Source organism: Hoplias malabaricus, chromosome 4 (assembly GCF_029633855.1).
Source record: "Hoplias malabaricus isolate fHopMal1 chromosome 4, fHopMal1.hap1, whole genome shotgun sequence".
Lineage (NCBI taxonomy): Eukaryota > Metazoa > Chordata > Actinopteri > Characiformes > Erythrinidae > Hoplias > Hoplias malabaricus.
The window spans coordinates 33,963,056-33,980,253 of record NC_089803.1 but is presented as its reverse complement, the minus strand read 5'-3'; the positions used below and the strand labels follow the sequence as shown (position 1 = coordinate 33,980,253).

At 39.0% G+C, this 17,198-nt stretch overlaps 1 protein-coding gene across 1 annotated transcript in view; it reads right to left on the bottom strand.

Annotated features, from left to right (window-relative positions):
• nell2a (neural EGFL like 2a) overlaps window positions 1–17,198 on the bottom strand; it is a 71,730-nt gene that overhangs the window by 44,355 nt on the left and 10,177 nt on the right. Inside the window, exons 5-12 of the mRNA XM_066667909.1 lie at window positions 16,404–16,554; window positions 10,747–10,920; window positions 10,515–10,611; window positions 8,699–8,771; window positions 8,517–8,599; window positions 7,933–8,061; window positions 4,112–4,214; window positions 231–322 (exon numbers count right to left, since the gene is read on the bottom strand). Coding sequence (XP_066524006.1) covers window positions 231–322; window positions 4,112–4,214; window positions 7,933–8,061; window positions 8,517–8,599; window positions 8,699–8,771; window positions 10,515–10,611; window positions 10,747–10,920; window positions 16,404–16,554 — 902 coding nt within the window. The remainder of the gene's footprint in view (window positions 1–230; window positions 323–4,111; window positions 4,215–7,932; window positions 8,062–8,516; window positions 8,600–8,698; window positions 8,772–10,514; window positions 10,612–10,746; window positions 10,921–16,403; window positions 16,555–17,198) is intronic.

Sequence of the window (17,198 nt, the reverse complement as noted above, 5' to 3'; positions counted from 1 at the left end):
AAGCTCTACAATGGCCATTTACAAGGACAAAGTAAGGGACATCGCAATAAGTAGTGTATTTATACAGTTCTGAAGCTGAGAATGTAAAGTGTATCTAAAGCTTGACACCTATGGATAAGATTTCACTACTGTTGTTATCACCTAATGCTGCACGAATATGTTCTTCAGGAGAAAGGTTTACCGCAAGGATCTGTAATTTATAAAGATCTCAGATTATATAACTCTCTTACCTTGCATTCATATAGTAGGCACAGCCCACTGGGGTGATGCACAGCCCTTCTGTCTCCCTCTACCAACTCCTGCCCAGTAAACAGGCACATAGCTGCACACACACACACAGAGAGAGAGAGAGAGAGACAGAGGAAAACAATAATCAAAAATATACCCTGCAGTAAATCAGACAACCTGTACTTACTGACAACATACTGACAACCAGCAGGACCTGCCACTTCAGCACCATGGAGAGCTCAGCCGTTAGCAAACTTAAAAAAAGCCTATCACTTTAAATCAGCCTCAAACTTCCAGGCTGAGAGCAAGTCAGAGTATACCAGTACACTCAGCATTAATCAGTAATTACACAACTACAGAACTCAACCCATAAGAATAAAAAAGCTTAATAGTTTATCCTAGACAACAATGACATCAGATGGAAAACAACAAAATAATAGATCAGGTCTCCTGCTGCTCAGCTTTTTCTTCCTAGGAAAAGAATCTAAGAATCTCCTTGTGTGTCACCTCTTGTGTTTAAAGGAGATTATAGTAAAGTATCATACTTGGCTCAGATTTGCTGAGATACTAATGCTCATGTTTATATGCAACTGAACTACAGACAGAAAAAAACACCGTTTCTCATCCAAGTCTCCAAGTGTTGAAGTTGTAAATAAATGGGCCAGACATTTTTATCTGGGACAATATTTTAGGAGAATCTCCATTAAGTTTCTGTAGCTATCAGCAAGCAACATGAGAGCAATAACACTCTCCTCTGGGAAACTCCATTAACTGTATTATTAGCTGTGTACTTTCAGAAGTAATGTAAGATTCAAGTAACAAAAGAATTTGTTTATCGAGTTGGCATCAGTCCAACCAAGGCTGCAGAAAGACTTCCCTGTGAATTTATGTCTGCACTAATATAGAGACATTCCAATGTCTGCACTGCAGCTTTCCTTTGTATCTCCTCAAGTCTGAGAACACTGTGCTCTCCTATACAACACTGTGATTCTGCTTAGGAGACTCATCTTTGAAATAACAATAACCACAGCATGAGAGGAGGCAGCAACTGCAATGCAAATGAGAAAAGTCTTCATCTTTAGCACTATCCATCTGGGCATCTCACCTGTGATCCACTCCATGAATTTAGAGATAGCCCCATAAACTCATATGCAGATCTGTATCAAAGCAGCATTCTGTGTGGTGCTGTGTTTCTATCACTGTATAAGATTCACAATGCTTCCTTCCTTAATCACTGGATGCACTGATTTTATTCAGAGTGATAAAGCAAGCTCACCCAGAGTGCAGTCTGGCTCAGTAAGCTCTTTAGCTAATGATCTTACCAGATTGGTAAGCATTTATTTTCTAATTAGAAAGCACTTGGTTTAATCAGAGTAATGAGAATAAATACTATCTGATGTGTGACTTATATTTCTATTTATGCGTTTCTTCTTCCAAAATTACATTTTGGAGACAAACTAAATAAACATCTTTTTGCCTTCACTTTTTTACATATTAAAACCACATTTAAAATATATTAAAAAGGCAGCCACAGAGTAATCAAGTTATTAAAGGAGAAAAGCCAATGAAGTTGCAGTTTCTATTTCTGAATTTGGAAAAGGGTTCATAAGATATTCTTTTCAGTGCCTTGAAAAGCATAACAACTTTAATAATATTTTGAGAATGTTGACGCAATTTGATGAACAGATCATGAAACTGTACACTGCTACGCGTTCTGTGAAAAGGAAACACGTGTAGGTATTTACTGGGGCTGCTGCTGTGTGTGAATGGTTTTGGTGTGAGCTATTGTCATAAATACACTAAGAAATCCCAAAAAGATCCTGTGACTCTGAGTAAAGTAACACACAGCATTGTAGCAAGAGCGTACCATGACAGCAACTCAGAACACAACAAACGTATTTGTTGAGATGCTTCAGTTCTCAGAAACATGCATATGTAATTAACTCTCCTTGGTGTGTGTGTGTGTGTGTGATGGAGGGAGTGTGTTGATAAGAGGGTGCTTTAAAAGGGAAAGCTCTTTAGTGCAGTCCCGTCACTCTAAGCACAAAGCTTGGCTAATTAGCCTCCTGTTTGTCTTCATGTGCAAGACACGGAGGGTTGTGATACACCACAGTGATAGAAGGAAAGGATTAACTTGCAAATGTGCTTATATAATACACTATTGTGTTTGTAGATTTGTATGTCTATGTTTGTGTGTGTGTGTGTGTGTGTGTCTTAAATTTCTCCCTCTTCTTGCTTAAGTTGTTTAATAACAGTTCAACCATTAAATCCAACATGAATTCAAGATATGTAAAGAGCTAAACCCCTATAGCTACCAGTCTACTACTAATAATATAAGTGCAGATGACATGATATTCTTTTCTGTACCGAAACACTAAGTATTGACCTATACCAATATAGCTTCTTTCATACTACTAGGCCTTAACAAAAGCTAAGCCTTTGAATTAAGCTTTTAAATGCCCTATGTTTGTAAAAGCATGCCACAAAACATGAACATGTAGCAGCAGATGATCACGCTCAAACACTCTTCTAGGCCACAGAGACAAATAAACATCATTGCATCATTCAAGGTGAGAGTGTGTGTGCTATTTCAGATTTCTATACAGATTTGGATCAGATGCTTTTTTATATATGGGTATATGAGATCCAAGAATTCCTGCTGTTACTGGTCCGTTAATGAGACCTAACATTGGAGAGGTGCCATCTCTACTCACATGTTTGCACTGAGAACCACCTGTGTCTGGTAGTGGTTAACCGAGTTAACATAGCTATAGCCCCCTAGAATAGTAAAAAAAAAAACATGTAACATGACACAGTGGGCTGGTGAAACCTGTTCTACAGACAAATTTCATGGGGCTCATAGGCAATGAAGTAAAGCTGGCATGACATTAATTACAGATTTACATCATACAATGACCAATCTTTACTGAACTGTGCTAATATTTTGTTCTTTTATCTTACATTTTATTTGCTTGTATTTGCAAGTGAAATATTTTCTACGTACTGTGTATGAGCAGAACTAAAAGAAAGCACAGAACTTCTCAAAAAACTGTGTGAAGTAGGGCCTCCATGTAAACTCTATATACTAGTGAACGCGATTCTCCGGTAAAAGCCTTGTGAAGGGAGACAGTATTTTTCGAGCGCTATGTAGAAATCGCTAGAAATTCTACATGAATCTGAAAGAGCTTACATGACAAGGCTGTGATCTGAAAAGAACAGGCCTCAACTAGCAGTCACTGCTAAAACAAAGCACACAGGAATTCTGCTTTAAAGTTTATTTGAAGTTCTTTGAGTTAGCTTCAATAATCAGCAGGATTTTTGTACACATTGGCACTATAAATCAGAAAGGAGCAAGGCATGGTCTGAAAAAAATCGTTTTGTTTTCTGATAAAAATGGAATATAAATTACTGTTGCACTGGAGAAAATAACTCCTGCATCTAATACGCAGACGTGCATGAAGACAAAGTGTTGAAGCTAAGTGAAAGCAATATCAGAAAGATCCCCTGTTAGGCCAAGCAGTTTAAATTCAAGTTCACATTTGCATATCCCCTAGAGGGCTCTGTTTTATTGCTTGCTAGTGAATAATTTATTCGGATATGTATATGTGCTGGATGACACCTCAGGAGACATGGTGAGCATGTAGCTAAGCAACGGAGAGATGTGGTCAGTTGTCAGGCAACCCTGTGGGGGCGAGCAATGAAAAGCACTGCTACAGTATCTGTAGTGTCTGTGTAACTGTGTGTGTGTGTGTGTGTGTGTGTGTGTGTGTGTGTGTGTGTGTGTTGTGTGGGAGTGTGAGGGAAAAGGAAAAGGCAACTTTGGCAGAAAGGAGTGGATGTGCACATGCCTGCAGTGAGTGTGTGTGATTATGTATCTACTCACGTTGACATTTTTTGCAGCACTCTCCAGCCACATAGGCAGCAATGGAGCCATCAGGACACTCCAGTGGGGGACACACAATGGTTTCACACTGAACCGTCCCATTCTGGAAAGCAGAAATGGACAACATGACACAAAACAGTCAAAGTTTAATCAATATCCATATGACTGATTTAGACGGCAACAAATCAACTGCAAAAAAAAAAACAACAACAACATTCTACTGTTTAGGAAACTCTAATCCCAACTTGTTTGTTAAAATTCACTCATTGTCTGTAACCGCTTATCCAGTTCAGGGTCGCGGTGGGTCCAGAGCCTACCTGGAATCATTGGGTGCAAGGCAGGAATGCACCCTGGAGGGGGCGCCAGTCTTTCACAGGGAGACACACAATTTTGAGCCACATACCAACGTGTTTTTGGACTGTGGGAGAAAACCCACATGGACACAGGTAGAACACACTAAACTCCTCACAGACAGTCACCTGGAGCGGGACTTGAACCCACAACTTTCAGGTCCCTGGAGCTGTGTGACTGCAACACTACCTGCTGCGCCACCGTGCCGCCCTGTTTGCTAAAATTGCCTAAAATAATTAAACCTAACTAATTTTAAACTAATTTCATCATTACAACTATGAACAGGTAAAACACGCTTAATAGAAATGCACTTACTGCATGCAGAAATTCTATAACATTAAAAAGAAGTGTTCACGTTTATCAGCAGATGAAAATCAGCAAAATGTATTCTGTGTATTCTACTTCCATATCAGTTGTGCGTTTTGAGTCTAAATGATTATAAAAATCGATGTATTTCCCTGACAAACTCAGTGTTTCTGTATCTGGAAACAAATTCTTTCAGTAGAGTCATCAGGTGAATTCATCATTTCAAAGGTGTTATTTTAGTACAGTCAAATAGAGCTATGCATAGTTTGAAGGGTCAAACAAGGAAAATGCATTAACTGAAAGATTTTTGTGGCGTTAATCATTTATTGCATTTTTGTTAAGTTCATTATTTATTAACTTTGGCACCATTCATTTCTGCCCTTGCCAGGAATGTGGGGAGAGAAACACTATGCCTGCTTGCCAAAAGCCATCACAGCAACAAACATGATATCTGCCCAATCACTGGAATGTTAATTCAAACCATCTCATTATTCAAACCATCGTTTTGTTAGTAGACACTTCTTTTACAATATGAAACTAACCTTTCATAATGCAACATGAATCGCAGAAACTAAAGGTGCTACAAAAATGTCACAGAACACAATGTCAGTGCCCATTAGTGCTAATAAATGTAGGTACAACGTCCAGTCAACATTGAAAGCTCTCTCAGTTGTGGTGCATATATATCATGTAAGGGAAGAATAAACTGTATTGTATGCAAAGGTCTCTACATTAGCATGTACAGATTTCCACCCCCTATTTCACATCACAGATAAGCACCAAAGAGGAACAGTGTGTAGGAGTAAAAGAAGATACAGTCTGCTAATACACAACCGCTCCATCTCTAATATCCACTGGCATCACTAAGCCTTCTGTAGAAGTGTGGAACGTGCCTAATTAGGTAATTGCAGATTGCTTTATTGCTTAATTGCTAAATTGCACAAGACAATGGCTGTTACACAGCCATGTATAAACAAAAACAACAGCTCCATTATACTTAGCCAATGAGCTTAATGAAATAGTTAGCGATAGTCAGACAACACATGCTGGAGATGCATAAAGAATAACCAAATATAACCAAATCCTAAGATACTTCCTGAACTCTAGTACGCTATACTAAAAGAAGGTATAATATGCAAAAGAACCTTGAACACAACAAAAATGTTGACATGACAATATTTGGAAAAAATAATATAGCAATGTAGATGTGCAGAATTTATAAATACAGATTTAATCTGTTATTAGAAACAAATTGATTCACCCCATATTCTGTTATTCAATCAATAAAACATAAACAATTCAGTGTTATTCAGAGTACTTTGATAAAATTGCTTTTCTTGTTCACCCTGGTAATGAAAGCAAGAAGAATTCTGTAGCACTTAACAACTCGAAAAGCCCCCACAGAAAAAAATTACATTAATGGTTACGAATGCCCGATTCCTGAGATGATTTTAGAACCGTTCAACAGTAGAAAAGATTTCAGTATAACATGTATTCTTTTGTTAAATCCATTCACATAACAATATCAATCAACATAACACATAAACAAATCACACATTATATGGACAAAAGTACTGGGACACCTACACGTTACAACTGCGGGAGTTTTTATGAGTTCTCATTCTAAATCTATAGCCAGTAATACTGAGTTGGTCACACCCTTTGCAGCTATAACAGGTTCTACTCTTCTGGGAAGCCTTTTAACAGGCTTTTAGAGTGTATCTTTGAGAGTTTCATCCAGAAAAGCATCTGTAAAGTCAGGCACTGATGTTGGACAAGAGCATATGGCTTGCAATCTTCATTCCAGTCCATCCCAAAATGTTCAATAGGGTTAAGGTCAGGACGCTGTGCGGGTCAGTCAAGAGCTTCCACAGCAAACTCACTGAATCTTGACTTAATGGACTTTGCTTTGTGCACTGGGGCACGCACAATCATGCTGGGACAGAAAAGGGTCGCCCACCACAAAGTTCGGAGCATTCAATTGTCCAAAATATTCTGGTAGCATTATCCCTCTATTACCAAACTTTACTGCCAGATAAAGGGAGTGTGGTTTGTCATTCGACAGAACACATTTCCACTTGCTTTACACCAATCCATCTGACTCATGCCTTTGTACTTTGTGATGAAAGGCTTGCATAAAGCTGCTCAGCCATGGAAACCCATGCCATGAGACTTCCAGCACAGTTTCTGTGCTTATGTTAATGCCAGAGAAGGTTTGGAACACATACCACTGCACTGGTGAAATATACACAGCACCTCAACACTGGGGGAACATGCTTTGTAAATTTACCTGGCCAGTCACTTTGAGGCTGAGATGCTGTGGTTGCTAATCACTTATACTTTTCAGTAATTCCACACACAGATGATCATGGAATATTGAGAAGGGACTGGGATTGGTATGAGAAGGTTATTGGTTTGTTCCCAGGACTGGCAGGAACATCCATGGCTGAAGTGCTCGTGAGCAAGGCACTGAACCCTCACTCTGGGTGTGTTCACAGCCCCTAGTGCGTGTGTGTTCACTGCCACAGGATGGGTTAAATGCAGAAGGCACATTGATGTTATACACTGGTGATTAGGGAGGCCAGGTTCCTATCACCCCCACTTTAAGGAAAAATATATAACAGAAAAATGCTGCCTAGTGACAGTAACACCATCATGGAACAGAATGTAATCATTATTAATATAATTACCAATTATATTAATAACGATGACATTCAGTTCCATGGTGGTGTTACTGTCACTCTGCAGCATTTTTGTGTTTTACACCCAGAATTGAAATTCAGTATTGCATCATGTCTATAGCCCACTACTCTCAATGTACATAACCTGCTACACTACTCCTAATGTGGAGAGGTGCAAAATGTAGTACATCATACTGTGCCTGTGTTTGCAACTACTGGGTAGGAGGCCAAGCACTTTGTGAGGACACACAGTAAAGCCATTTGTTATTGAACCTTATTATGCGGTTAATCCAGCTATTGTCTAACTTTCCCAGCGTTTCTCAACAAAGACAAATCAGAACATTCCCTGTACTGTGCCTCTTCTTTCATTATATCCCCCTCTCCCCACTTAACGCCCTGAGGGTGGCAACCGCCGGGTCTAATAAAGGGAACGGGGCCCTGCTGAGAGCTGTGTAGTGCACACGCAGAGGACGTCCAACCCACCGAGCATGTGCAGTTCTTACAGCCATCTGTCCAAGCTTGGTCCTCTCTGTAGGTCACCCCTTTCACACTGCACGTCCGCTCACAATAGCAATTATCCAGGCCGTTCATCCTCTCCTCCGCCAGCGACAGCTGCACCACAACACACACACAGACCAACGTGTGAATGGGAGGGGGGGGGTACTTATGCGCATTACAGTCTTTCTTTAAATACCGAACTTAAGTGCAGCTGTAAAGGATGCAACAGGCAAACAAGTGCAATATAACGATGAATAGGCACTTGTTATGGTTAGAAAAACAACACTTGATTGAGTGATTAACTGAGAGAAGAGCTCAAAATCGGAACATTGCCTGATGATTACACTCTACTTACTGCATACAAGCATTACAATGAGAGCATTCTTCAAAAACTGTGCCTGAAATTTTAAAATGTGTTTTTTTAAAGGAGGATTGTCAAAAAATGCTAATGCTACAGCTCAGTGTTTCTATAGATAAATATGTAATTAACAAAACAGATTAGCCAAATAATTTATTAGCCATTCACTGCACTGAATTTGCATTCCTTTTAAAAAAACCATGTATTTTACCTTGCTGGATGTTTTAGCCAAGATATCTTGGAGTTCCATTATTTTCTGTACAAGTCCATGGAAGTCATTACATGTCGGACAGGCTAAAAATGTATACATGAAGTTAGATGAAAGGAGAGACTCTAGGCTATATTTTATCATTATCACAAATATCATTTTAAATTCAGCTTAAATATACTTACTGCGATTTAGATCCGGACACTGGGTGATGTAACCTTGAGGCATCACAAGTATCTGAACATCTTGCATCACCCCCTGTAAATTCAGATATCAGTCACAGTTATTAGTAATTGATCAATAGCTTCTGTATGATTCAGGATGTCAGTATCATTTATCTATGTCCGCCTTTTGTGTTCTCTAAATGTAGCAGTACATCTTCTGGGCATCTTTGGGGGATGTTGTGCTATACACATCCCCTAAGCGCAACTTTGACTCTGCATTACTACACCATTTCTAGAGGTTCATCTAAATTAATTTAAACAAATGAAATTTTAAATGAATAACTTTGATAGCTTTTTAATAGCTCAAAGCAATACATTAAAATGGGCCAAAAGTCTTTTCCATTGACAATGGAAGCATACCGTTGAGGCAGTTTTTAGGTTCTGCTTATGTTCAGTAAGTATTTTCAAATATTTAGGTACTTCATTTTAGATAAAGGCCCTCAAAATCAGATATTAATTTCACAATTTGGAAGGCTACATCTTGATGCAGCCCATAAGCATTAGGCAAAACCAGTTCTTATTTGTGGGGCCCATCTGAGGCTAATACACGGGTGAGCAGCCCTCTTCGCTCTAGTAATTGAACATAATGCAATGTAAAGTGAAGCAATGATGGAAAAGACATGAACGCAACCCAGCACTCACCGTTTCAGTATGACAAGCATAACTATGAGATCCAAATTAAATTTTCCTCAAAGGTGCCTTAATTTGATCACCTTCTGTCCTCTGGCCAAGCCACACAAGTGCAACATCACGTATAGACACTCTGTATCCATGGCAACTCGGCCATCTCGCTTTCCCCAAGCGCATTCAACTCCCCCCACCCACCCTCGAAGGAAGGAATGGTGCGATTTATGAGAAATTGTTTTCGAAATTGTCTTGCCACTTCAATTTAAAAACCATAAATTCAAAACCCAACAAAACTATTTGCGAATTCTTCATGGCACGCTAAGGGGAAATGGAGGTGGACTGTTCAGCTGTGGAAAGGCTCAGGATGCAATTTAGGCTCTGTACGTGCTGGAGGAAGAGAGGGTACACATGCACTGATCATTTCCATTAGACGCAACATGCGAGGCCAACAAGTGTAGAATCCTTTCGGCGTTCATGTGATGCTAATAGTACATTTGAACCATTATGGGCTAAACCTGTTTATGAAAATTCAATTTACATGTGTACTTCACCAAAACCTGTGACATCTCAACATCAATACTCTTTGCCGTTCAGAGAGGTTCCTAAATTGGGGGCGAAATGAAATATCAGCCAATTATAATACGGACAAAGAGTGTATCCAAATGTAGAAATGCAGTCCAGAATACAGGCCACGCATTTAATTGTTCTGAGATTCTCTTGCAGTGTTTTTCCCTTTTCATACAAAATGAGATGAACATCTGAGCACTAATCAATGTCTCCGTGGAGACAGAGGAGGGGGTGGGAACTGACGAAGACTCGTTAAGATGCAAAAATGACCTCCAAGACTTCCTTCATCTGCCAATTAACGTTGAAGACGCTTAACAACCCGGAGCGACACTCAAACATCTCAAAAGCACATGCGCTCTAGCAGTGTGTTTAAATGGTTGAAAGTCTACGTGGTGGCGTGATAGTCAAATGTATCACTGTAGGGGGCAGATGAAATGTGGGATCAGCTTCAAAAGGAGCAGCTGCTTAGAGAAAATCTCTCCTTTTACATCTGATAATAAAATGGCCATTTTTAAATGAAAATAATGGGGGACATATGGGACGTATAACTACACTTTTGCTGAATAGAGATAGTGGGAAGTACCTTGAATAGGCCATGTGCACTGTTCCTTTGTCCAATCCAGAAGGATGTGTCTTCAGGCATGTCCATGAAAGGAACAGCCACCACTCTCTCATAGATTCTACACAGTCAAAACAAAGTTAGTCCAAATTCCCCAAGAACTAAGTATACTTAATGCATTTCAATATGGAACTGCTAGAGCAGAATGTCAGAACTATGTAAGAGCTCAGAGCACTAAAACTATTGCACTCTGTACCTGTTGCAGTCCACATAAAGTGTAACGTGGGAGGCGCTGATGGCCACTGACACTTTGTGCCACTGGTTGTCTGCCAGCGTGTAGGGGAAGATCTCTGTGTGTGTCTGCTGTCCTTTGGCTTGGAAATGAAGACGCACCTCATTCTTCTGCCCACTGCTCTCCAGCTCCAAAAACCTGCAGAGAAACAAGCAATAACACAGCAACAATGAAAACCATAAATATATCAGGAAGAATATAAATTGAGGAGAGTAAAAGGAAAAGGACTTTACCCATGTGTCTAGCCATATACTGCTTTATTATGATGCAGTAAGAGGCATAAATCTTTGTTGTTTGCTTATATGTTTGGGGCTTTTCCTTTATGAAAATGGAAATATTTATTCAATGTATCCAAGCGTTTACTAAAGTCAGTGTGAATCAGAAAAACTCGCACAATACTTAAAGAAAGTGCATTACTTTCTCAGATACACCTAACATACCAGAATACTGCTAAGATGATAAAGATGTGATATTAATGCATGGTGACTGATATGATAAGCTAAATAAAGCTTAACATTACCAGTGACATGAACCAGTCACATGAAAAAACTTCCCATTTTGATTTCAGGTTTACTTTAGCGTGTTTAAAAGAGAACCTAAATCCGACAACGAGGGACTATAATGCTGAACATGAAACCATAAAAATCATGGTGGTAAAAGGTATAGCCCTTGGGGAAGTGAAAATGTGTTGCATATTTTACGCTATCTGCAGAAGCAGGGGACCGGACATGTGTCCCTGGGGTGCAGCAAGCAGCTGGAAGACATCACACACTTCTTTAATGATAATAAATGTGTCCATCTCCCTCCAAGATTTGCCGTGTACTGTAATAACAGCCCCAGAGATTTACAGTCTACACGGGCAGACTCCAGTCCTCGCCAAATGACACTGCTATGAAACTGAATTAATGTGTTACTGTATGTTGCTTTCTGGCTTTTAAGTGAAGATGAAACCATGCACAGTTCAAACGGGAACTCACTGGAAGCTTCATAAAACATGACTGTGACACTATCCCACTTAAAAGGTGCTTTTACAGCCATGGAAGGGAAAACATAGTGATTCCCTGAAAGCCTCAGATATTGTTATTCAGCAGCATTACCTCTGAGCCGCTCTATTGAGATTCACTATGAGAAGTGACGTTAATGGAAGAAGCTGCCAAAGCAGTCATCAGCTACACAGCCTGTGCAGACCAGCAAATTTGAGTTCCCTCTCTTTTTTAAAGACCACGCTTGAGAGCATTATTCGAGAGAAGCCAATTACAGTCAGGCGAGTGTTGATTTATCTACAAACTGGATCTAATGAGTTATTTTTCCTCTTGCCTTGCAGTTTCTGTCAGCTCAAATCCGACTATGGAGAGGAATATCAATACAGGCCTTAGTGCTTCACCGTGTACAGGGTGGCATAGACATGTATTCCTGCTTTATCGACAATGCAACCAATGTAATTAACATCTTTCACAAAGTCTTTATTATGCCCTGACTTCAGTGAATACAGCGCAGCAGATATAATTACGGTTATACCACTGTAGGTAATTCACGGTTCTGCGGCTTAATGCTTGTCTTTTTCATTGCTTTAGTACTATGAATAATAGAGGTGCATGCCTTTTTTCCCAATAAAAATCTCAGGAGCAACAGTGTGAAGAAAAAAATGTAAATGGGTTAAGCTTGAAGTCATTTCCACACTGAAACGGGCATTGTACATTATGCTTAATGTCTTCTTATGTTTAACAGAGTTGAGAACATGATAGGACACCTCCCCACTAAGTACTGACAGCAATTATTTTATCTTTATGATTTTACATTAAAATCTTAAATCAATAGAAATGGTGCACTGGACTTTGCAATTAAAAATAAAACTGTAAATGCCTGTAAACCAAGGTTTTCCCTCTTAGGTCCTGGAGGACTGATTTTAAGCCGTGATTGTAAATATACACACAATTTACGTACCAGAAAATTAAGCCCAATCATGGTTGAGTGTCAAGAAAGAGGGTATGTAAACAGCTGGTTCTCATATTCAGTGTGCTGGAGATATGTGGGAGAAATGACTTAAAATATCGTTCGGCATTTGTTTTATGAGTAAAACCATCTTTTTCTGCCCTGTTTGTGTTTGTTTTCCAATAATAAATGGCCAACATACGGTGGGCCTGGAACATACCCTAATGATTGGGCAGAAGACAGGAACACACCCTGGATAGACACCCCACACCCTGTGGAATTTAAATCTCAATTCCACTTTGACCAGATTAGCATATTATGGTTCAGCAGTTGATATATATGTATATCATTTTTTTCCCCAAAGTAAATACAAGTTGGCCATAAGGAACAAAATGATTGTGAAAAAACAATGCTATGTGGAGGCCATATCAAAAAAGGACAGTGTTGTGCATCAGGGAAACCACAGGTGCACTGGGAGTGTTTTACTGAGTCTCAGTCAAGCCTGAAGAGAATCTGCTGAGTAGCCATTCTGGTCTTAGCTTGGAGAGAAGGAAACTTCTAATCAGCCTTTTGGGAGCAGAATAAGTGGTCACAGTGCAGAAAGAAGGTCCTGATGAGTAGCACAGGCTGCATAACAACACAGCAGGGCAAGAGAAACATACAGAGAGGGAGAGAGACCTCCCCACTGCATGCTGCCCAGCAAACTCAAAACGACGGTGACAAGAAGTTGTTAAAACCGATGATTTCTCTCACAATACCCCAACAAATGCATAATGTAATAAATGTTTTTCAATCATAAAATATACACTCTAACCAACAAAGAATTTCTTTTAAAACAAGCCATTAAGGATTTAATTATCACTTGATTTGTCTTATAACTAGGGGAGTCATAATTACTCAATTAAACGTGTTTATTTTCTCAATGAATCTGCAATTATAATTTGCTGATTTGCATGATGATAGAGCAAGTTTTATATTCTCATACTGACCTCTCTTAAACTAGGAGAGTCTGACGGACAGCACCAATTTATGCATTTGTACCACAAATTTATTTATTTATTTACTTTCATTTTTAAGATGTCTTTATAAAAGCTCCCTGTATTTTGAATATGAAAAAAGGTATTGCTTGGCGAATAATTGATAAATTAGGCTTGTTTTATATTGATTAGCCTTATCAAAAAAGCTTATTTTGATCTCATGTTCAAAATTACCCTTATATTACTCAATTTCTAATATAATGAATAATGATGGTCTTGTTTATAAAAAGCATTCTGAGTAATTTTTACCAAAAAATTAAGTTCCTTTTTAGTAAAAAGGCTCTTGCTCATCCAGCGGTGACCAGAAATGTCAGCACTGGAGTCACTTAAGGCATATTTTAATGGATTGTTTTTGCCCTGAAACTACATGTATATATGTAAGTATATAAATCTTTATTTGATACTGATTTGATCTTAATGATATTTTACAGCCTTGCACCCTATTTATCTCACTGTTCTGTGGTGACCTAACAGGTAATTATCCACAACTGGCAGCAGGGAGGCACAATTTCAGATGTTAACAAGCATTTTAAATGTAGCCTTAAACATTTTTTAAATGAAAAATAAAAATACCCACTTGCATCATCTGCAATGGGCAGGTTTCCATCTGTACATTTACACACCTGAAAAAACTCATTAACAACCTATATTACTCAATAACAACCTTTTCCAAGGTCATTTAAAGGGGTAATTCACTCATATTATGTCTTGAAATCTATGAAATATATAAGACTATATAACAGTCAAAACATGAGCAAATAACACTTTGCAAATATTAATAATGCAGTGATGTGAGTATTAAACTGATTAGAATAAGCTGACAAATAATCAATTGTTTCAGTTCTACTGGTTAAAAAACATTATTTTTAACACATATAATTAGCAGATATAGGACTACTAAGCTACTAAGAAGTGAAGAATGCAACTAAAAATAGCAGTGTTCTGGATTACTTCTGGAGAGGATGAGAGCACAACTACAATTTTTCATTGCATGGTCCCTGCTCAACTCGACTCAACTCTTCTCAGCTTATTTTGTTTTCCATTAGGCAAATCTGGTACCTGGTTCCTGGAACCAGGTGCTGTTTTTAGTACCTGCTCACTCATGGTTCCAAACGAGCCAAGTAGAAACCTGATGGGTAAACCTTGAAGAGTGCTGATTGGCCAGTGCGACTTGTCAATCAAAACAAAACGCAGACATCTTGCACTAGCAGTAGCTGTTTGTATAATCTCCAAGATACAAAAGTGATCACGTTTGTTTTTATCCAGCTCATAACTGCAGCTTGTAAAATTACACTATTGTACTTCGATGTACAAATGCTCCTTGAAGTGATGTCTGACAAAAGACTCCAGCGAGAGCTGGATGGTGCAACAAGGATAGAAAAAAAAACTCTACTGATCTGTCTGAATCCAGGAGTGGAGCTTTTTTCAGTCCCAAAACACACACAAAAAAACCCATAAAAATACACAATGAGTAAACAACGCTTAACTTTACAGTTGCCATTATTGTGGTATCCACAGCTCACAGTTCCCATTAGAGACAGTGTATAGCTATGCTAGTAGAGTAGGTACCATGTAGTGGAAATGTGCCAAATGATTTTGCCAATGTTCTCCAAAAAGTATGAGGCACCACAGGAAATCACACAATACAGTTATAGACACTTACTGGTTTTCCACTGAATGACACAGGAACGAAGTTAGCCCATGGCATTTATATAGATCAGCTATAATCAATCAGTTCTTGAAGAAAGGTATTCCTGGAATTCAGAGGTCAGTTCCTGTTTAAGATTGTCCAAAAAATGACAACCGGTGAACTGGAAACTCACTGCTCGCTTCTCTCGTTTCCTTGCACGAGGGGCATGAAGACTAGCTTATCTGGCGTGGTCCCTCAGAAGAGTTAATACAGCAAAGAATTGATATTATAATATTAATGCTGGTTTGGACAGACAGGTTTAAAAACAAACAGTGCATCACAGCTTGCTGCCTATGAGGCTGAGCATGCCCAAGCTGACCCCTGTCCACTGTCTAAAACACCAACATTAGCATCAGAACTGGACTATGGATCGATGAAAGAAGATGGCCAGGTCTGATAAATCACATTTTCTTTTCCATAATGTGCATGTGAGCAAAGCTGTCCTGGGGAAAAGATGGCATCAGGATGTGTTATGGGAAGAAGACAAGCCGACAGAAGCAGTGTGTTGCTCTGGGCAATGTTCTGCTAGGAAACCAGCGTTCATGTGACAGTTACTTAGACACACAGAACATACGTAAACACTGTTGCAGACCAAATATAACCCTGGCCTCTCTTAGCAAGGTAACGCTACCTAAGACACTGCAAAAAATTTTCAGGATCAATTTAAGGAACATGACAAAGAGTTCAAGGTGTTGACTTGACAAATGTATTGACACAGTAATTTAATCAACAAGTGTTTTGCTCATGTAGTCATAAACATAGATTTGTCAATATAAGCCAAACTATTCTGTTTCAGGTCACTCACTTCACTCACTTCATATACACTCTTATCCCACCTTTAAGTAGTACAATGTATGATCCTAACATAGTTTACCTAGACTAGACACATTTTACTGACTTTAATGACTATGGATTGTCTATGAAAAATCTAAATTTTACATTGAGACTTGATCCTGTATTACCTCTGCTCTGCATGGTGGATGGAGAGAATGACTCCAGAATTGAGCAGCTCCTGCTTCAGAGTCACAGCCACAGTGAACTCACTCTTGCCCTTCAGTTTCTGTAGCATCTGCTGAGCCGTCTCCTCGGGCACCCTCACATTCCTAGAGGACCCTGCCAAGAGCCAATGAATATGTAGTTAAATAGACAGGCTTTCTTCCGATCATCTTAGTTGACATTCACTTGCAGCATCACAAAGACTTTAACAAATATATCTGCTTAGAATACCAGCCTGTAGAAAAAGTTTCTGTGGTCTGCAACAAATGTTGGACATTTTGCTGTAAATAAAACCAATACAAATACAAAAAATATCCTGCATGGGCTCACAAGGGTTATAAGGACTCAACTGACATACAGGAGTTATAACTCCAGAAATAATTCCAGAAACTAAAGACGACATATGGATGAGTAGTAGCAGAGGGATGAAAAATGCGTGATCTGACACTGGAGGGAAAAAAAGATGGAAAACACAGTTCAGTCCTGTAACAAATCTAGCTTGAACAATCACATACCCACATAGGGCTGAAACATAACATCAATAAAAATCAATTCTATAAGTAGTTTACAATGACTTCCCTTTACTGACTATCCTATTGTTTATTCTGTATCAACACAGATAAATATTCTGTCCATTTGTCACTCTGGGTGTGCACAACAATTTTGAAGAGGTAGTCCACACATAAGATATTCAAATCTACAGGGCTTGGTATAATCCCAAAAGATAATCAGTCAGAGAAATGAAAGTCAGTGATAATACA